This window comes from Nerophis ophidion, linkage group LG21 (assembly GCF_033978795.1).
Source record: "Nerophis ophidion isolate RoL-2023_Sa linkage group LG21, RoL_Noph_v1.0, whole genome shotgun sequence".
Taxonomy (NCBI): domain Eukaryota; kingdom Metazoa; phylum Chordata; class Actinopteri; order Syngnathiformes; family Syngnathidae; genus Nerophis; species Nerophis ophidion.
This window is the reverse complement of record NC_084631.1, coordinates 42,455,919-42,479,300: the sequence shown is the minus strand read 5'-3', so window position 1 is coordinate 42,479,300 and position 23,382 is coordinate 42,455,919. Positions and strand designations below refer to the sequence as shown.

The following is a 23,382-nucleotide window of genomic DNA, read 5'->3' as shown; positions in this document are numbered from 1 at the left end:
TAGTTAGGCCTGATGTCAGGTGACTAGCAACAAGAGTAGTTAGGCATGATGTCAGGTGACTAGCAACAAGAGTAGTTGGGCATGATGTCAGGTGACTAGCAACAAGAGTAGTTAGGCATGATGTCAGGTGACTAGCAACAAGAGTAGTTAGGCATGATGTCAGGTGACTAGCAACAAGAGTGTTTAGGCATGATGTCAGGTGACTAGCAAGAGTAGTTAGGCATGATGACTAGCAACAAGAGTAGTTAGGCATGATGACTAGCAACAAGAGTAGTTAGGCATGATGTCAGGTGACATGCAACAAGAGTAATTAGGCATGATGTCAGGTGACTAGCAACAAGAGTAGTTAGGCATGATGACTAGCAACAAGAGTAGTTAGGCATGATGTCAGGTGACTAGCAACAAGAGTAGTTAGGCATGATGACTAGCAACAAGAGTAGTTAGGCATGATGTCAGGTGACTAGCAACAAGAGTAGTTAGGCATGATGACTAGCAACAAGAGTAGTTAGGCATGATGTCAGGTGACTAGCAACAAGAGTAGTTAGGCATGATGACTAGCAACAAGAGTAATTAGGCATGATGTCAGGTGACTAGCAACAAGAGTAGTTAGGCATGATGTCAGGTGACTAGCAACAAGAGTAGTTAGGCATGATGACTAGCAACAAGAGTAGTTAGGCATGATGTCAGGTGACTAGCAAAAGTAGTTAGGCATGATGTCAGGTGACTAACAACAAGAGTAGTTAGGCCTGATGTCAGGTGACTAGCAACAAGAGTAGTTAGGCATGATGTCAGGTGACTAGCAACAAGAGTAGTTGGGCATGATGTCAGGTGACTAGCAACAAGTGTAGTTAGGCATGATGTCAGGTGACTAGCAACAAGAGTAGTTAGGCATGATGTCAGGTGACTAGCAACAAGAGTGTTTAGGCATGATGTCAGGTGACTAGCAAGAGTAGTTAGGCATGATGACTAGCAACAAGAGTAGTTAGGCATGATGACTAGCAACAAGAGTAGTTAGGCATGATGTCAGGTGACATGCAACAAGAGTAATTAGGCATGATGTCAGGTGACTAGCAACAAGAGTAGTTAGGCATGATGACTAGCAACAAGAGTAGTTAGGCATGATGTCAGGTGACTAGCAACAAGAGTAGTTAGGCATGATGACTAGCAACAAGAGTAGTTAGGCATGATGTCAGGTGACTAGCAACAAGAGTAGTTAGGCATGATGACTAGCAACAAGAGTAGTTAGGCATGATGTCAGGTGACTAGCAACAAGAGTAGTTAGGCATGATGACTAGCAACAAGAGTAATTAGGCATGATGTCAGGTGACTAGCAACAAGAGTAGTTAGGCATGATGACTAGCAACAAGAGTAGTTAGGCATGATGTCAGGTGACTAGCAACAAGAGTAGTTAGGCATGATGACTAGCAACAAGAGTAGTTAGGCATGATGACTAGCAACAAGAGTAGTTAGGCATGATGTCAGGTGACTAGCAACAAGAGTAGTTAGGCATGATGACTAGCAACAAGAGTAGTTAGGCATGATGTCAGGTGACTAGCAACAAGAGTAGTTAGGCATGATGACTAGCAACAAGAGTAGTTAGGCATGATGTCAGGTGACTAGCAACAAGAGTAGTTAGGCATGATGACTAGCAACAAGAGTAGTTAGGCATGATGACGTGCTCTCCGTTAGTTTCTCTTGTCCGCCACACGGTTGCCGTGGCGACGGGTGTGCAGACTGCAGCAAGGCTGGTCAGGCTGTGTGACAGCACACCTTGTTACCTTGTTACCTTGTCACCTTGTTACCTTGTTACCTTGTTGCTGTTCAGAAGCTTCATTAATTAAAACATCTTCCTGCTGAATGCAGAGAAATGTTCCAGCTTTCTGTTGATCTTTTACGACAACCTTTTTATTATTATTATAATTAGTATTATTGCTCCCTAAATTACACCTCATCATTATTGGGATCCACCTTCTCTAGTTGTTCAGCAGACTTTTCCCACCGAGGGCCACACACTAAAACAGGGGTAGGGAACCTATGGCTCTAGAGCCAGATGTGGCTCTTTTGATGACTGCATCTGGCTCTCAGATCAGTCTTAGCTGCCATTGCTGAACACGATAAGTCAGTGTTTTTCAACCTTTTTTGAGCCAAAACACTTTTTTTTCATTGAAAAAATTCCGAGGCGCACCACCAGCAGAAATCATTAAAAAAATTAAACTCTTGTCTCTATGTAGGTGTACTGTCAAGCCCTAACTTATTTGGAGTTTTTACGGTGTTTTCCTGTGTGACTTGCGCTCCTATTTTGGTGGCTTTTCTTCTTTTGTTGGTAGTTTCATGTCCTCCTTGGATGCTATTCATCGCACACGCTTTGTTTTTGCAATCAAGACTATTTAACTTGTGCAGACGCACACCTTCTTTGTGTGGACGTTGTTGATCGTCATGCCATGTACGGATGTACTTTGTGGACGCCGTCTGCTCCGCACACTGTAAGTCTTTGCTGTCGTCCAGCATTCTGTTTTTGTTTTGTTTTGCTTCAATGCCTTTTCTTAGCGGCACTCGCCTTATGTTTATTTTTAGTTTAAGTGTTGGATACCTTTTTTACCTACATGCCGCCTCCCGCATATTGTGATCACGACATACCATGTTCCCGACATCTACAAAAGCAATTAGCCACCCACTGCCACCTGCTGATATGGAAGAGTATTACACGCTTACTCTGCCCAGCTCTAGACAGCACATTTTTGAATTATAGTTGCAGATTTGCAAAAAATATTATCCACCCAATTAGGTGAAATGACATAATCTCTCCCACGACACACATGACTGTATCTCACGGCCGCGGCACAGTGGTTGAAAAACACAGCGATAAGTAATCACAGTGTTGAAAATAACGTTCAAAATACAAAACATCCTCATGCATTTTAATCCATCCATCCGTTTTCAAGAAGTTGCATTAATGGTCAGAACTATTTTATTCATTAGCTTCAGAATAACAATGTTATTAAAAAGAAGAAGATACTTATTATATTCTTAAAATGTTGGTCTTAATTAAAAATGCACACATTTATTTGTATTCAGTGTTAAAAATTATTATATGCCTCTCTCGGAAATATATTTTATAATATTTTATTTCATGGCTCTCTCAGCCAAAAAGGTTCCCGACCCCTGTACTGACGAATGAAAGCATGCAGGGGCCAATATTTCAATTAGGGCTCTCCTTCATTTTGCTGACTGTTAAAGATCTCGGGGCCCCAAAAGGCTCTCATCTCAGTGAGTGATGTGCGATACCACGCATTTCCTTTTTCCAATCCAATACCAAGTAAATGTTCAGGCTGATATTGGTGATACGGATCCGATGCCGATACTTTATGCATATTACCTTTTGCTAACATTTTAAAAGTAGTGTATTTTATTGGGAAATTGTGTTAGATGTAAATATAAACAGAATACAATGATTTGCAAATCCTTTTCAACCCATATTCAGTTGAATATGCTACAAAGGCAACATATTTGATGTTCAAACTCATAAACTTAATTTAATTTTTGGCAAATAATAATTAACTTGGAATTTCATGGCTGCAAAACATGACAAAGTAGTTGGGAAAGGGCATGTTCACCACTGTGTTACATCACCTTTTCTTTTAACAACACTCAATAAACGTTTGGGAACTGAGGAAACTAATTGTTGAAGCTTTGAAAGTGGAATTCTTTCCCATTCTTGTTTTATGTAGAGCTTCAGTCCTTCAACAGTCTTGGGTCTCCGCTGTCCTATTTTATGTTCATAATGCGCCACACATTTTCCATGGGAGACAGATCTGGACTGCAGGCGGGCCAGGAAAGTACCCGCGCTCTTTTTTTTTACCAAGCCACACTGTTGTAACACGTGCTGAATGTGGCTTGGCATTGTCTTGCTGAAATAATCAGGGGCGACCATGAAAAAGACGGCACTTAGATGGCAGCATAGAATAGAATAGAATAGAATAGAAAGTACTTTATTGATCCCTTGGGGAAATTCAGCACCACAGTTTGCTCACAATAGACAATAATAATAATTAATAATATATAACATATATTATATTTATAATATATAATTAATATAAATATATTCTACATATATTCTACATTTAAGTGCAGTCAAGAAGGAACATATGCATTATTTATATACATATGTTGTTCCAAAAGCTGTATGTACCTTTCAGCATTAATGGTGCCTTCACAGATGTGTAAGTTACCCATGCCTTGGGCACTAATGCACCCCCATACCATCACACATGCTGGCTTTTACACTTTGCGTCGATAACAGTCTGGATGGTTCGCTTCCCCTTTGGTCCGGATGACACAATGTCGGATATTTCCAAAAACAATTTAAAATGTGGACTCGTCAGACCACAGTACACTTTTCCACTTTGCATCAGTCCATCTTAGATGATCTCAGGCCCAGAGAAGCCGTCGGCGTTTCTGGATGTTGTTGATAAATGGCTTTCGCTTTGCATAGTAGAGCTTTAACTTGCACTTACAGATGTAGCGACCAACTGTATTTAGTGACAGTGGTTTTCTGAAGGGTTCCTGAGCCCATGTGGTGATATCCTTTAGAGATTGGTGTCAGTTTTTGATACAGTGCCGTCTGAGGGATGGAAGGTCACGGTCATTCAATGTTGGTTTCCGGCCATGCCGCTTACGTGGAGTGATTTCTCCAGATTCTCTGAACCTTTTGATGATATTATGGAGCGTTGATGTTGAAATCCCTACATTTCTTGCAATTGCACTTTGAGAAAGGTTGTTCTTAAACTGTTTGACTATTTGCTCACGCAGTTGTGGACAAAGGGGTGTACCTCGCCCCATCCTTTCTTGTGAAAGACTGAGCATTTTTTGGGAAGCTGCTTTTATAACCAATCATGGCACCCACTTGTTCCCAATTAGCCTGCACACCTGTGGGATGTTCCAAATAAGTGTTTGATGGGCATTCCTCAACTTTATTGCCACCTTTCCCAACTTCTTTGTCACGTGTTGCTGGCATCAAATTCTAGAGTTGATGATTATTTGCAATAAAAAATAAAGTTTATGAGTTTGAACATCAAATATGTTGTCTTTGTAGCATATTCAACTGAATATGAGTTGAAAAGGATTTGCAAATCATTGTATTCTGTTTATATTTACATCTAACACAGTTTCCCAACTCATATGGAAACAGGGTTTGTATATTTATTAGACTTAGATTTCCTTTTATTGTCATTGAAATGTGAACTTTACAGTACAGATAAAAGGTTGCATGAGTTGCTTGTAGTGCAGGATAAAAGAGCAAGAAGCTGCAGATATAAATAAATAGATGACTGTACAGATAAACATATTGTATGTTTATGGATGGATGTTATATTGTCTTCATATTCCAGCGAGTTAATCCGTTTTTGGGGGGAACTGAGGGGATTATTATGATGCCTTCAAGAGTCTTACGGCCTGAGGGAAGAAGCTGTTACACAACCTGGATGTTCTGCTACGGAACCTCTTTCTAGACTCCAGCAGTGAAAACAGTCCTTGGCGGGGGTGGGAGGAGTCTCTGCTCATTTTCAGAGGTCTGGTCAGGCGGCGGCTTTTGGGCATTTCGATATGTTATATATTTATATGTTCATTCTCCTGCAGTGGACTTTTGTGGTCAATTGATTCCCAAAGTGTGACAAAAGAAAATGATCCTAGCAAAAAGCAATGATGCTCAGGCCGCCATGGCAATGTTTCTACCTTCACTTGTTCCTGCAGTATCATGTGTGTGTTCTGCTCCGTCTGCTAGTCGGCTTCTTCTCTGCCAGTTGCCGCCAAGTAGGATCATAAACATAAATATCATGTAGGATCACACGTCATAAATATCATGTAGGATCATAAACATAAATATCATGTAGGATCACACATCATAAATATGATGTGTGATACTTAAAAGTGGATAAACAGGATGGATGTCACCAAAGTTCTTTAGATAGTTAAAAGTGAATAAAGATGTGGATGTCAGCAATGTTCTTTAGATAGTTAAAAGTGAATAAAGATGTGGATGTCACCAAAGTTCTTTAGATAGTTAAAAGTGAATAAAGATGTGGATGTCAGCAATGTTCTTTAGATAGTTAAAAGTGAATAAAGATGTGGATGTCAACAATGTTCTTTAGATAGTTAAAAGTGAATAAAGATGCGGATGTCAGCAATGTTCTTTAGATAGTTAAAAGTGAATAAAGATGTGGATGTCAGCAATGTTCTTTAGATAGTTAAAAGTGAATAAAGATGTGGATGTCACCAAAGTTCTTTAGATAGTTAAAAGTGAATAAAGATGTGGATGTCAGCAATGTTCTTTAGATAGTTAAAAGTGAATAAAGATGTGGATGTCAACAATGTTCTTTAGATAGTTAAAAGTGAATAAAGATGTGGATGTCAGCAATGTTCTTTAGATAGTTAGGAGTGAATAAAGATGTTGATGTCAACAATGTTCTTTAGATAGTTAAAAGTGAATGAAGATGTGGATTTCAGCAATGTTCTTTAGATAGTTAGGAGTGAATGAAGATGTGGATGTCAGCAATGTTCTTTAGATAGTTAAAAGTGAATGAAGATGTTGATGTCAACAATGTTCTTTGGATAGTTAAAAGTGAATAAAGATGTGGATGTCAGCAATGTTCTTTAGATAGTTAGGAGTGAATAAAGATGTGGATGTCAACAATGTTCTTTAGATAGTTAAAAGTGAATGAAGATGTGGATTTCAGCAATGTTCTTTAGATAGTTAGGAGTGAATGAAGATGTGGATGTCAGCAATGTTCTTTAGATAGTTAAAAGTGAATGAAGATGTTGATGTCAACAATGTTCTTTAGATAGTTAAAAGTGAATAAAGATGTGGATGTCAACAATGTTCTTTAGATAGTTAGGAGTGAATAAAGATGTTGATGTCAACAATGTTCTTTAGATAGTTAAAAGTGAATAAAGATGTGGATGTCAGCAATGTTCTTTCGATAGGAGTGAATAAAGATGTTGATGTCAACAATGTTCTTTAGATAGTTAAAAGTGAATAAAGATGTTGATGTCAGCAATGTTCTTTAGATAGTTAAAAGTGAATGAAGATGTTGATGTCAACAATGTTCTTTAGATAGTTAAAAGTGAATAAAGATGTGGATGTCAACAATGTTCTTTAGATAGTTAAAAGTGAATAAAGATGCGGATGTCAGCAATGTTCTTTAGATAGTTAAAAGTGAATAAAGATGTGGATGTCAGCAATGTTCTTTAGATAGTTAAAAGTGAATAAAGATGTGGATGTCACCAAAGTTCTTTAGATAGTTAAAAGTGAATAAAGATGTGGATGTCAGCAATGTTCTTTAGATAGTTAAAAGTGAATAAAGATGTGGATGTCAACAATGTTCTTTAGATAGTTAAAAGTGAATAAAGATGTGGATGTCAGCAATGTTCTTTAGATAGTTAGGAGTGAATAAAGATGTTGATGTCAACAATGTTCTTTAGATAGTTAAAAGTGAATGAAGATGTGGATTTCAGCAATGTTCTTTAGATAGTTAGGAGTGAATGAAGATGTGGATGTCAGCAATGTTCTTTAGATAGTTAAAAGTGAATGAAGATGTTGATGTCAACAATGTTCTTTGGATAGTTAAAAGTGAATAAAGATGTGGATGTCAGCAATGTTCTTTAGATAGTTAGGAGTGAATAAAGATGTGGATGTCAACAATGTTCTTTAGATAGTTAAAAGTGAATGAAGATGTGGATTTCAGCAATGTTCTTTAGATAGTTAGGAGTGAATGAAGATGTGGATGTCAGCAATGTTCTTTAGATAGTTAAAAGTGAATGAAGATGTTGATGTCAACAATGTTCTTTAGATAGTTAAAAGTGAATAAAGATGTGGATGTCAACAATGTTCTTTAGATAGTTAGGAGTGAATAAAGATGTTGATGTCAACAATGTTCTTTAGATAGTTAAAAGTGAATAAAGATGTGGATGTCAGCAATGTTCTTTCGATAGGAGTGAATAAAGATGTTGATGTCAACAATGTTCTTTAGATAGTTAAAAGTGAATAAAGATGTTGATGTCAGCAATGTTCTTTAGATAGTTAAAAGTGAATGAAGATGTTGATGTCAACAATGTTCTTTAGATAGTTAAAAGTGAATAAAGATGTGGATGTCAACAATGTTCTTTAGATAGTTAGGAGTGAATAAAGATGTTGATGTCAACAATGTTCTTTAGATAGTTAAAAGTGAATAAAGATGTGGATGTCAGCAATGTTCTTTCGATAGGAGTGAATAAAGATGTTGATGTCAACAAAGTTCTTTAGATAGTTAAAAGTGAATAAAGATGTGGATGTCACCAAAGTTCTTTAAATAGTTAAAAGTGAATAAAGATGTTGATGTCAACAATGTTCTTTAGATAATTAAAAGTGAATAAAGATGTGGATGTCAGCAATGTTCTTTAGATAGTTAAAAGTGAATAAAGATGTGGATGTCAGCAATGTTCTTTAGATAGTTAAAAGTGAATAAAGATGTGGATGTCAGCAATGTTCTTTAGATAGTTAAAAGTGAATAAAGATGTGGATTTCAGCAATGTTCTTTAGATAGTTAGGAGTGAATGAAGATGTGGATGTCAGCAATGTTCTCTAGATAGTTAAAAGTGAATGAAGATGTTGATGTCAACAATGTTCTTTGGATAGTTAAAAGTGAATAAAGATGTTGATGTCAACAATGTTCTTTAGATAGTTAAAAGTGAATAAAGATGTCGATGTCACTAAAGTTGTTTAGATAGTTAGGAGTGAATAAAGATGTGGATGTCAGCAATGTTCTTTAGATAGTTAAAAGTGAATAAAGATGTTGATGTCAACAATGTTCTTTAGATAGTTAAAAGTGAATAAAGATGTGGATGTCACTAAAGTTGTTTAGATAGTTAGGAGTGAATAAAGATGTGGATGTCAGCAATGTTCTTTAGATAGTTAAAAGTGAATGAAGATGTGGATGTCAACAATGTTCTTTAGATAGTTAGGAGTGAATAAAGATGTGGATGTCAACAATGTTCTTTAGATAGTTAGGAGTGAATAAAGATGTGGATGTCACCAAAGTTCTTTAAATAGTTAAAAGTGAATAAAGATGTTGATGTCAGCAATGTTCTTTAGATAGTTAAAAGTGAATAAAGATGTGGATGTCAGCAATGTTCTTTAGATAGTTAAAAGTGAATAAAGATGTGGATGTCAGCAATGTTCTTTAGATAGTTAAAAGTGAATAAAGATGTGGATGTCAGCAATGTTCTTTAGATAGTTAAAAGTAAATAAAGATGTGGATGTCAGCAATGTTCTTTAGATAGTTGGGAGTGAATGAAGATGTGGATGTCAGCAATGTTCTTTCGATAGGAGTGAATAAAGATGTTGATGTCAACAAAGTTCTTTAGATAGTTAAAAGTGAATAAAGATGTGGATGTCAGCAATGTTCTTTCGATAGGAGTGAATAAAGATGTTGATGTCAACAAAGTTCTTTAGATAGTTAAAAGTGAATAAAGATGTGGATGTCAGCAATGTTCTTTAGATAGTTAAAAGTGAATAAAGATGTGGATGTCAGCAATGTTCTTTAGATAGTTAAAAGTGAATGAAGATGTGGATGTCAACAATGTTCTTTAGATAGTTAGGAGTGAATAAAGATGTGGATGTCAACAATGTTCTTTAGATAGTTAGGAGTGAATAAAGATGTGGATGTCACCAAAGTTCTTTAAATAGTTAAAAGTGAATAAAGATGTTGATGTCAGCAATGTTCTTTAGATAGTTAAAAGTGAATAAAGATGTGGATGTCAGCAATGTTCTTTAGATAGTTAAAAGTGAATAAAGATGTGGATGTCAGCAATGTTCTTTAGATAGTTAAAAGTGAATAAAGATGTGGATGTCAGCAATGTTCTTTAGATAGTTAAAAGTGAATAAAGATGTGGATGTCAGCAATGTTCTTTAGATAGTTGGGAGTGAATGAAGATGTGGATGTCAGCAATGTTCTTTCGATAGGAGTGAATAAAGATGTTGATGTCAACAAAGTTCTTTAGATAGTTAAAAGTGAATAAAGATGTGGATGTCAGCAATGTTCTTTAGATAGTTAAAAGTGAATAAAGATGTGGATGTCAGCAATGTTTTTTAGATAGTTAAAAGTGAATAAAGATGTGGATGTCATCAAAGTTCTTTAGATAGTTAGGAGTGAATAAAGATGTGGATGTCAGCAATGTTCTTTAGATAGTTAAAAGTGAATAAAGATGTGGATGTCATCAAAGTTCTTTAGATAGTTAGGAGTGAATAAAGATGTGGATGTCAGCAATGTTCTTTAGATAGTTAGGAGTGAATGAAGATGTGGATGTTTATTGACTGTGAAGAGTGAGTAAACAGCACCTCTGCAAGTACTGCACTCCATGTTCACTCCAAGGCGTGAAAAGAAATCCAACATCTTGTGACTTGACTCCTTTCTTCTTCTTCTTCTTCTTCTTCTTCTTCTTCTTGCGCAGACGTGCTGGTCAACGGGAGTCCGTGCGACTGCGACGTGATGGCCGACTGCGGCGTGGGCGACGCCGTGTCCTTGGAGATCAAACTGACCAACCTGAGCAAGAACTCCGTGGGACCTCTGGCGCTGACCGTGGTGCCGTACCAGGACTACCAGAACGGGGTTCAGAACTACGACCTTGGCGAGGCCGTGACCTTCATCGGCTCCAACACCTTCTACATCGACACGGTAACTACTGCACACTTTAATACTAGTCAAAGTATTATCATTATTGTTACTATCATTAACACTTTATTATTATTATTTTTTATCATTGCCACTTTAATATTATTATAATTGTCATTAACACTTCATTATTATTATTATTATTATTGACACTTTCATGTTATTGTATTGATCATTATCACTTCATTATTTTAATTATTGGTATTACGTAATATTTATCATTATGTTATTATTATTATTATTGTTATCATTGACAGGTCAATGTTATCTTTATCGTTACTGCTTGAATACTATTAATATCATTAACACTTTATTATTATTCTAAATTGTTATTATTATTATTATTTGTATTATTATCATTGATGCTTCAATATTAACATAACTATCGTTAACACTTCAATAGTAATATTATCATTGACACTTCAATAGTATCATTATTTACAGTTTTATTTACAATATTATTATTATATTATCAGTAGGCTAAATGAACCTCTTCAACATATTATTATTATTATCATCATTGAAATGTCAGTATTATTATCATTGACTCTTTAATAATAATATTATTATTAACATTTACACTTCAATATGATTATTATGTATAATAATAATTATTGTTATTATCATTGACACTTGAATATTATTATTGTTATCATAATCATTGACACTTCAATACTATTATTATTATCATTTACACTTCAATATGATTATTATTTATAATAATAATTATTATTATTATCATTGACACTTGAATATTTTTATTGTTATCATAATCATTGACACTTCAATACTTTTATTATTATCATTGACACTTCAATACTATTATTATCATTGACACTTCAATTGTATTATAATTATCATCACAATTGACATTTCAATATTATTATTATCCTCATCATTGACACTTGAATATTATTATTGTTATCATAATCATTGACACTTCAATACTATTATTATTATCATTGACACTTCAATTGTATTATTATTATCATCACAATTGACATTTCAATATTATTATTATTATATTATTATTATTATTATTATATTATCAGTAGGCTAAATGAACCTCTTCAACATATTATTATTATTATTATCATCATTGAAATGTCAGTATTATTATAATTGACTCTTTAATATCATTATTATCATTGACTCTTCAATAATAATATTATTATTATCATCATTTACACTTCAATATGATTATTATTTATAATAATTATTATTATTATTATCATTAACACTTGAATATTATTATTATCATAATTACTTCAATACTGTTATTATTATCATTGACACTTCAATTGTATTATTATTATCATCACAATTGACATTTCAATATTATTATTATTATTATTATATTATCAGTAGGCTAAATGAACCTCTTCAACATATTATTATTATTAGCATCATTGAAATGTCAGGATTATTATAATTGACTCTTTAATATTATTATTATCATTGACTCTTCAATAATAATATTATTATTATCATCATTTACACTTCAATATGATTATTATTTATAATAATAATTATTATTATCATTGACACTTGAATATTTCTATTGTTATCATAATCATTGACACTTCAATACTTTTATTATTATCATTGACACTTCAATACTATTATTATTATCATTGACACTTCAATTGTATTATTATTATCATCACAATTGACATTTCAATATTATTATTATCCTCATCATTGACACTTGAATATTATTATTGTTATCATAATCATTGACACTTCAATACTATTATTATTATCATTGACACTTCAATTGTATTATTATTATCATCACAATTGACATTTCAATATTATTATTATTATTATATTATCAGTAGGCTAAATGAACCTCTTCAACACATTATTATTATTATTATTATCATCATTGAAATGTCAGTATTATTATAATTGACTCTTTAATATTATTATTATCATTGACTCTTCAATAATTATATTATTATCATCATTTACACTGCAATATGATTATTATTTATAATAATAATTATTATTATTATCATTAACACTTGAATATTATTATCATCATAATTACTTCAATACTATTATTATTATCATTGACACTTCAATTGTATTATTATCATCACAATTGACATTTCAATATTATTATTATTATTATTATTATATTATCAGTAGGCTAAATGAACCTCTTCAACATATTATTATTATTATCATCATTGAAATGTCAGTATTATTATAATTGACTCTTTAATATTATTATTATCATTGACTCTTCAATAATAATATTATTATTATCATCATTTACACTTCAATATGATTATTATTTATAATAATAATTATTATTATCATTGCCACTTGAATATTTCTATTGTTATCATAATCATTGACACTTCAATACTTTTATTATTATCATTGACACTTCAATACTATTATTATTATCATTGACACTTCAATTGTATTATTATTATCATCACAATTGACATTTCAATATTATTATTATTATCCTCATCATTGACACTTGAATATTATTATTGTTATCATAATCATTGACACTTCAATACTTTTATTATTATCATTGACACTTCAATTGTATTATTATTATCATCACAATTGACATTTCAATATTATTATTATTATTATTATTATTATTATTATTATATTATCAGTAGGCTAAATGAACCTCTTCAACATATTATTATTATTATTATCATCATTGAAATGTCAGTATTATTATAATTGACTCTTTAATATTATTATTATCATTGACTCTTCAATAATAATATTATTATTATCATCATTTACACTTCAATATGATTATTATTTATAATAATAATTATTATTATCATTGACACTTGAATATTTCTATTGTTATCATAATCATTGACACTTCAATACTTTTATTATTATCATTGACACTTCAATACTATTATTATTATCACTGACACTTCAATTGTATTATTATTATCCTCACAATTGACATTTCAATAATATTATTATTATCCTCATCATTGACACTTGAATATTATTATTGTTATCATAATCATTGACACTTCAATACTATTATTATTATCATTGACACTTCAATTGTATTATTATTATCATCACAATTGACATTTCAATATTATTATTATTATTATTATATTATCAGTAGGCTAAATGAACCTCTTCAACATATTATTATTATTATTATCATCATTGAAATGTCAGTATTATTATAATTGGCTCTTTAATATCATTATTATCATTGACTCTTCAATAATAATATTATTATTATCATCATTTACACTTCAATATGATTATTATTTATAATAATAATTATTATTATCATTGACACTTGAATATTTCTATTGTTATCATAATCATTGACACTTCAATACTTTTATTATTATCATTGACACTTCAATACTATTATTATTATCACTGACACTTCAATTGTATTATTATTATCCTCACAATTGACATTTCAATAATATTATTATTATCCTCATCATTGACACTTGAATATTATTATTGTTATCATAATCATTGACACTTCAATACTATTATTATTATCATTGACACTTCAATTGTATTATTATTATCATCACAATTGACATTTCAATATTATTATTATTATTATTATATTATCAGTAGGCTAAATGAACCTCTTCAACATATTATTATTATTATTATCATCATTGAAATGTCAGTATTATTATAATTGGCTCTTTAATATCATTATTATCATTGACTCTTCAATAATAATATTATTATTATCATCATTTACACTTCAATATGATTATTATTTATAATAATAATTATTATTATTATCATTAACACTTGAATATTATTATTATCATAATTACTTCAATACTATTATTATTATCATTGACACTTCAATTGTATTATTATTATCATCACAATTGACATTTCAATATTATTATTATTATTATTATATTATCAGTAGGCTAAATGAACCTCTTCAACATATTATTATTATCATCATTGAAATGTCAGTATTATTATAATTGACTCTTTGATATTATTATTATCATTGACTCTTCAATAATAATATTATTATTATCATCATTTACACTTCAATATGATTATTATTTATAATAATAATTATTATTATTATCATTGACACTTGAATATTTTTATTGTTATCATAATCATTGACACTTCAATACTATTATTATTATCATTGACACTTCAATTGTATTATTATTATTATCATCACAATTGACATTTCAATATTATTGTTGGTATTATTATTATTATAGTATCAGTAGGCTAAATGAACCTCTTCAACATATTATTATTATTATTATTATCATCATTGAAATGTCAGTATTATTATAATTGACTCTTTAATATTATTATTATCATTGACACTTCAATTGTATTATTATTATCATCACAATTGACATTTCAATATTATTATTATTATTATTATTATTATTATTATTATTATCCTCATCATTGACACTTGAATTGCTTTTCTTTGTTTAGTCGATCAACACTGAAACAAACATGCATGCTTTTACAAACAATATTTTTAGGCCAAATATGACATTTTTTTCCCTAATTTAAAATCATTTCATAAAATCAGATTGCAACGGTTAAATGTGTTAATTTTCCACTAATAACAATACATGACTTTTGTGGATGAAATCCTAATAGTCGTCTTTTGTTGACGGTAGTTGGTCAGTGAAATTTCCACTCAGTAGGAATTTCTATTTACAAAGTGAAAATATTGCTAGTTAAACATTAAAATCATGTTCTAAATATGACTTTTAAGAAGATGGGAGCCCTAAAGACATGAATTTACACTTGACTCTGCTACTTGTTGATTATGTCAGCTACTTCGTGCTTAACTGGGTTCTATTAACACTGACAAGATTGTATATACGGCGGATACTGCCCTCCAAAATAGTTTCTCTCGTTTTGAGGAAATAACATTAGAGGAATTGTTACAACGTGTAAATGGAATAAAACAGACAACATGTTTACTTGACCCACTTCCTGGGAAACTGATCAAGGAGCTCTTTGTATTATTAGGTCCATCCGTGCTAAATATTATAAACTTATCACTTTCCTCGGGCACTGTTCCCCTAGCATTCAAAAAAGCGGTTATTCATCCTCTTCTTAAAAGACCTAACCTCGATCCTGACCTCATGGTAAACCTCACCTTCCCTTTATTTCAAAAATCCTCGAAAAAATTTCAGGGCAAATCACTCTACAGAGATAGCCCTCGCAAAAATGACTAATGATCTATCGCTAACGATGGATTCTGATGCGTCATCTATGTTGCTGCTCCTCCATCTTAGCGCTGCTTTCGATACCGTCGATCATAATATTTTATTAGAACGTATCAAAACACGAATTGGTACGTCAGACTTAGCCCTGTCTTGGTTTAACTCTTATCTTACTGATACTGTGTCTCCCATAACAATGTGACCTCGGACTACGTTAAGGTAAAGTGTGGAGTTCCCCAGGGTTCGGTCTTTGGCCCTGCATTCTTCAGTGCAGGGCCGCTAGGTGACATCATACGCAAATACGGTGTTAGCTTTCACTGCTATGCTGATGACACCCAACTCTACATGCCCCTAAAGCTGACCAACACGCCGGATTGTAGTCAGCTGGAGGCGTGTCTTAATGAAATTAAACAATGGATGTCCGCTAACTTTTTGCAACTCAACGCCCAAAAAACGGAAATGCTGATTATCGGTCCTGCTAGACACCGACCTCTATTTAATGATACAACTCTAACATTTGACAACCAAACAATTAAACAAGGCGACTCGGTAAAGAATCTGGGTGTTATCTTTGACCCAACTCTCTCCTTTGAGGCACACATTAAAAGCGTTACTAAAACGCTTTTAATGGGACGGCGTGGCGCAGTGGGAGAGTGGCCGTACGCAACCCGAGGGGCCCTGGTTCAAATCCCACTTAGTACCAACCTCGTCACGTCCGTTGTGTCCTGAGCAAGACACTTCACCCTTGCTCCTGATGGGTGCTGGTTGGCGCCTTGCATGGCAGCTCCCTTCATCAGTGTGTGAATGTGTGTGTGAATGGGTAAATGTGGAAGTAGTGTCAAAGCGCTTTGAGTACCTTGAAGGTAGAAAAGCGCTATACAAGTACAACCCATTTATTTATTTATTTATTTAAAACGGTTTTCCTGCTGGCTCCACTGTGAACGGGACTCTCGCTGCTGTGTTGGATCCGCTTTGGACTGGACTCTTGCGACTGTGTTGGATCCGCTTTGGACTGGACTCTTGCGACTGTGTTGGATCCGCTTTGGACTGGACTCTTGCGACTGTGTTGGATCCGCTTTGGACTGGACTCTTGCGACTGTGTTGGATCCGCTTTGGACTGGACTCTTGCGACTGTGTTGGATCCGCTTTGGACTGGACTCTTGCGACTGTGTTGGATCCGCTTTGGACTGGACTCTTGCGACTGTGTTGGATCCGCTTTGGACTGGACTCTTGCGACTGTGTTGGATCCGCTTTGGACTGGACTCTTGCGACTGTGTTGGATCCGCTTTGGACTGGACTCTTGCGACTGTGTTGGATCCGCTTTGGACTGGACTCTTGCGACTGTGTTGGATCCGCTTTGGACTGGACTCTTGCGACTGTGTTGGATCCGCTTTGGACTGGACTCTTGCGACTGTGTTGGATCCGCTTTGGACTGGACTCTTGCGACTGTGTTGGATCCGCTTTGGACTGGACTCTTGCGACTGTGTTGGATCCGCTTTGGACTGGACTCTTGCGACTGTGTTGGATCCGCTTTGGACTGGACTCTTGCGACTGTGTTGGATCCGCTTTGGACTGGACTCTTGCGACTGTGTTGGATCCGCTTTGGACTGGACTCTTGCGACTGTGTTGGATCCGCTTTGGACTGGACTCTTGCGACTGTGTTGGATCCGCTTTGGACTGGACTCTTGCGACTGTGTTGGATCCGCTTTGGACTGGACTCTTGCGACTGTGTTGGATCCGCTTTGGACTGGACTCTTCCGACTGTGTTGGATCCGCTTTGGACTGGACTCTCGCGACTGTGTTGGATCCGCTTTGGACTGGACTCTCGCGACTGTGTTGGATCCGCTTTGGACTGGACTCTTGCGACTGTGTTGGATCTGCTTTGGACTGGACTCTTGCGACTGTGTTGGATCCGCTTTGGACTGGACTCTTGCGACTGTGTTGGATCCGCTTTGGACTGGACTCTTACGACTGTGTTGGATCCGCTTTGGACTGGACTCTCGCGACTGTGTTGGATCCGCTTTGGACTGGACTCTTGCGACTGTGTTGGATCCGCTTTGGACTGGACTCTTGCGACTGTGTTGGATCCGCTTTGGACTGGACTCTTGCGACTGTGTTGGATCCGCTTTGGACTGTACTCTTGCGACTGTTTTGGATCCGCTTTGGACTGGACTTTTGCGACTGTGTTGGATCCGCTTTGGACTGGACTCTTGCGACTGTGTTGGATCCGCTTTGGACTGGACTCTTGCGACTGTGTTGGATCCGCTTTGGACTGGACTCTTGCGACTGTGTTGGATCCGCTTTGGACTGGACTCTCGCGACTGTGTTGGATCCGCTTTGGACTGGACTCTCGCGACTGTGTTGGATCCGCTTTGGACTGGACTCTCGCGACTGTGTTGGATCCGCTTTGGACTGGACTCTCGCGACTGTGTTGGATCCGCTTTGGACTGGACTCTTGCGACTGTGTTGGATCCGCTTTGGACTGGACTCTTGCGACTGTGTTGGATCCGCTTTGGACTGGACTCTTGCGACTGTGTTGGATCCGCTTTGGACTGGACTCTTGCGACTGTGTTGGATCCGCTTTGGACTGGACTCTTGCGACTGTGTTGGATCCGCTTTGGACTGGACTCTTGCGACTGTGTTGGATCCGCTTTGGACTGGACTCTTGCGACTGTGTTGGATCCGCTTTGGACTGGACTCTTGCGACTGTGTTGGATCCGCTTTGGACTGGACTCTTCCGACTGTGTTGGATCCGCTTTGGACTGGACTCTCGCGACTGTGTTGGATCCGCTTTGGACTGGACTCTCGCGACTGTGTTGGATCCGCTTTGGACTGGACTCTTGCGACTGTGTTGGATCTGCTTTGGACTGGACTCTTGCGACTGTGTTGGATCCGCTTTGGACTGGACTCTTGCGACTGTGTTGGATCCGCTTTGGACTGGACTCTTACGACTGTGTTGGATCCGCTTTGGACTGGACTCTCGCGACTGTGTTGGATCCGCTTTGGACTGGACTCTTGCGACTGTGTTGGATCCGCTTTGGACTGGACTCTTGCGACTGTGTTGGATCCGCTTTGGACTGGACTCTTGCGACTGTGTTGGATCCGCTTTGGACTGTACTCTTGCGACTGTTTTGGATCCGCTTTGGACTGGACTTTTGCGACTGTGTTGGATCCGCTTTGGACTGGACTCTTGCGACTGTGTTGGATCCGCTTTGGACTGGACTCTTGCGACTGTGTTGGATCCGCTTTGGACTGGACTCTTGCGACTGTGTTGGATCCGCTTTGGACTGGACTCTCGCGACTGTGTTGGATCCGCTTTGGACTGGACTCTCGCGACTGTGTTGGATCCGCTTTGGACTGGACTCTCGCGACTGTGTTGGATCCGCTTTGGACTGGACTCTCGCGACTGTGTTGGATCCGCTTTGGACTGGACTCTTGCGACTGTGTTGGATCCGCTTTGGACTGGACTCTTGCGACTGTGTTGGATCCGCTTTGGACTGGACTCTTGCGACTGTGTTGGATCCGCTTTGGACTGGACTCTTGCGACTGTGTTGGATCCGCTTTGGACTGGACTCTTGCGACTGTGTTGGATCCGCTTTGGACTGGACTCTTGCGACTGTGTTGGATCCGCTTTGGACTGGACTCTTGCGACTGTGTTGGATCCGCTTTGGACTGGACTCTTGCGACTGTGTTGGATCCGCTTTGGACTGGACTCTTGCGACTGTGTTGGATCCGCTTTGGACTGGACTCTTGCGACTGTGTTGGGTCCGCTTTGGACTGGACTCTTGCGACTGTGTTGGATCCGCTTTGGACTGGACTCTTGCGACTGTGTTGGATCCGCTTTGGACTGGACTGTTGCGACTGTGTTGGATCCGCTTTGGACTGGACTCTTGCGACTGTGTTGGATCCGCTTTGGACTGGACTCTTGCGACTGTGTTGGATCCGCTTTGGACTGGACTCTTGCGACTGTGTTGGATCCGCTTTGGACTGGACTCTTGCGACTGTGTTGGATCCGCTTTGGACTGGACTCTTGCGACTGTGTTGGATCCGCTTTGGACTGGACTCTTGCGACTGTGTTGGATCCGCTTTGGACTGGACTCTTGCGACTGTGTTGGATCCGCTTTGGACTGGACTCTTGCGACTGTGTTGGATCCGCTTTGGACTGGACTCTTGCGACTGTGTTGGATCCGCTTTGGACTGGACTCTTGCGACTGTGTTGGATCCGCTTTGGACTGGACTCTTGCGACTGTGTTGGATCCGCTTTGGACTGGACTCTCGCGACTGTGTTGGATCCGCTTTGGACTGGACTCTTGCGACTGTGTTGGATCCGCTTTGGACTGGACTCTTGCGACTGTGTTGGATCCGCTTTGGACTGGACTCTTGCGACTGTGTTGGATCCGCTTTGGACTGGACTCTTGCGACTGTGTTGGATCCGCTTTGGACTGGACTTTCGCGACTGTGTTGGATCCGCTTTGGACTGGACTCTCGCGACTGTGTTGGATCCGCTTTGGACTGGACTCTTGCGACTGTGTTGGATCCGCTTTGGATTGAACTTTCACAGTATCATGTTAGACCCGCTCCACATCCATTGCTTTCTTCCTCTCCAAGGTTCTCATAGTCATCATTGTCACCGACGTCCCACTGGGTGTGAGTTTTTCCTTGCCCTTATGTGGGCCTACCGAGGATCTCGTAGTGGTTTGTGCAGCCCTTTGAGACACTAGTGATTTAGGGCTATATAAGTAAACATTGATTGATAAATCCTTCATTCTTCAATGGAAGACAGATTGTCATCACTGAGACCCGGGACTTACTTTAGTGCCGCAGGAACCAGTGGAAACACTTTAGTCGGTTCCAGGGTCAAACTGCAGCAATGTGAAGACTTCAAGTCAGTCGTCACGTTTGCAGAAGTCCCACACTTGACTTTTCCAGTCTGTCTGCAGCACTTTGGACTGTGGGGGCGCTCCTTTTGTTTGCCCGGATGCCATCAGAAATAATCTTCATAAATAGATTCACCCGGTCACAACATTAGGTGCACATCCTCTGGTCCATTGAGATGCAACATAATATGAATATAATAATGATACAAGTAGCCAAAGAGGAAATCCATCCCTTGAAGAGGTTGGATCATCCTTACTGGCCTGTAAAAAGATGACTTGAAAGACATTTCCTTTGTGGACCTTCTTTAAGAATGATCCTGTGCTGTGGTGTCCACTGCAGGTGAAGCCCGGAGACAAGAAGGTGTGCACAGGTGCGCTGCTCTTCCTCTACGCGGGACATTTCTACCTCAACATCAAGTTCCAGGACGACAGCGCCGGACGAGAACTTCCTTTAGCGTGGTTCACTCTGCCCAGCGTCCACATCAGAACTCTTCTACCTGCAGCTTAGACTCACCTTCACCGCCACATACTCCCCTGTCACTCACATCTGGATCACACTACCCACTGCCCCGGACTGCTGGCACTAACATCTGGATAAGACTACTGTAAGTAACTTATGGATAGTAAATACTCCCCTAGACTGCTGTCAGTCACATCTGGAGAATAAATACTCGCCTTGACTGCTGTAACATATGGATAATACAACTGTAAGTAACTTATGGATAATAAACACTCCCCTAGACTACTGTAAGTAACTTATGGATAATAAATACTCACCAAGACTGCTTTTAGTCAAATCTGAAGAACCAATACTCCCCTAGACTGCTGTAAGTAACATCTGGATAATGCTTCATACTTCACTTCTCCACCTTAAATACTCCCCTAGACTGCTGTAAGTAACATCTGGATAATAAATACTCACCAGGACTGCTGTAACATCTGGATAATACGACTGTAAGTAACTTATGGATAATAAATACTCCCCTAGACTGCTGTAAGTAACATCTGGATAATAAATACTCACAAGACTGCTGTAACATCTGTATCATACGACTGTAAGTAACTTATGGATAATAAACACTCCCCTAGACTGCTGTTAGTAACATCTGGATAATGCTTCATACTTCACTTCTCCACCTTAAATACTCCCCTAGACTGCTGTAAGTAACATCTGGATAATAAATACTCACCAAGACTGCTGTAACATCTGGATAATACGACTGTAAGTAACTTATGGATAATAAACACTCCCCTAGACTGCTGTACGTAACATCTGGATAATAAATACTCACCAAGACTGCTTTTAGTCAAATCTGAAGAACCAATACTCCCCTAGACTGCTGTAAGTAACATCTGGATAATGCTTCATACTTCACTTCTCCACCTTAAATACTCCCCTAGACTACTGTAAGTAACATCTGGATAATAAATACTCGCCTTGACTGCTGTAACATCTGGATAATACGACTGTAAGTAACTTATGGATAATAAACACTCCCCTAGACTGCTGTAAGTAACATCTGGATAATGCTTCATACTTCACTTCTCCACCTTAAACACTCCCCTAGACTGCTGTAAGTAACATCTGGTTAATAAATACTCACCAGGACTGCTGTAACATCTGGATAATACGACTGTAAGTAACTTATGGATAATAAACACTCCCCTAGACTGCTGTAAGTAACATCTGGATAATACGACTGTAAGTAACTTATGGATAATAAACACTCCCCTAGACTGCTGTAAGTAACATCTGGATAATGCTTCATACTTCACTTCTCCACCTTAAATACTCCCCTAGACTGCTGTAAGTAACATCTGGATAATAAATACTCACCAGGAGTGCTGTAACATCTGGATGATACAACTGTAAGTAACGTATGGATAATAAACACTCCCCTAGACTGCTGTAAGTAACATCTGGATAATAAATACTCACCAAGACTGCTTTTAGTCAAATCTGAAGAACCAACACTCCCCTAGACTGCTGTAAGTAACATCTGGATAATGCTTCATACTTCACTTCTCCACCTTAAATACTCCCCTAGACTGCTGTCAGTCACATCTGGAGAATAAATACTCTCCTTGACTGCTGTAACATCTGGATAATACGACTGTAAGTAACTTATGGATAATAAACACTCCCCTAGACTGCTGTAAGTAACATCTGGATAATAAATACTCACCAAGACTGCTGTAAGTAACATCTGGATAATAAATACTCACCAAGACTGCTGTAACATCTGGATCATACTACTGTAAGTAACTTATGGATAATAAACACTCCCCTAGACTGCTGTACGTAACATCTGGATAATAAATACTCACCAAGACTGCTTTTAGTCAAATCTGAAGAACCAATACTCCCATAGACTGCTGTAAGGAACATCTGGATAATGCTTCATACTTCACTTCTCCACCTTAAATACTCCCCTAGACTGCTGAAAGTAACATCTGGTTAATAAATACTCACTAAGACTGCTGTAACATCTGGATGATACAACTGTAAGTAACTTATAGATAATAAATGCTCCCCGAGACTGCTGTCATATAACATCTGGATAATACTACAAACTAACAATAGAA

At 37.0% G+C, this 23,382-nt stretch overlaps 1 protein-coding gene across 2 annotated transcripts in view; it reads left to right on the top strand.

Annotated features, from left to right (window-relative positions):
• trappc9 (trafficking protein particle complex subunit 9) overlaps positions 1–23,102 on the top strand; it is a 320,599-nt gene extending 297,497 nt beyond the window's left edge. For both annotated transcript variants that reach the window (XM_061882643.1, XM_061882642.1), the window contains 2 exons: positions 10,483–10,706; positions 21,137–23,102. In XM_061882643.1, coding sequence (XP_061738627.1) covers positions 10,483–10,706; positions 21,137–21,304 — 392 coding nt within the window. In that variant the 3' untranslated portion in view covers positions 21,305–23,102. The remainder of the gene's footprint in view (positions 1–10,482; positions 10,707–21,136) is intronic.
• The last annotated feature ends 280 nt before the right edge of the window (positions 23,103–23,382 follow it).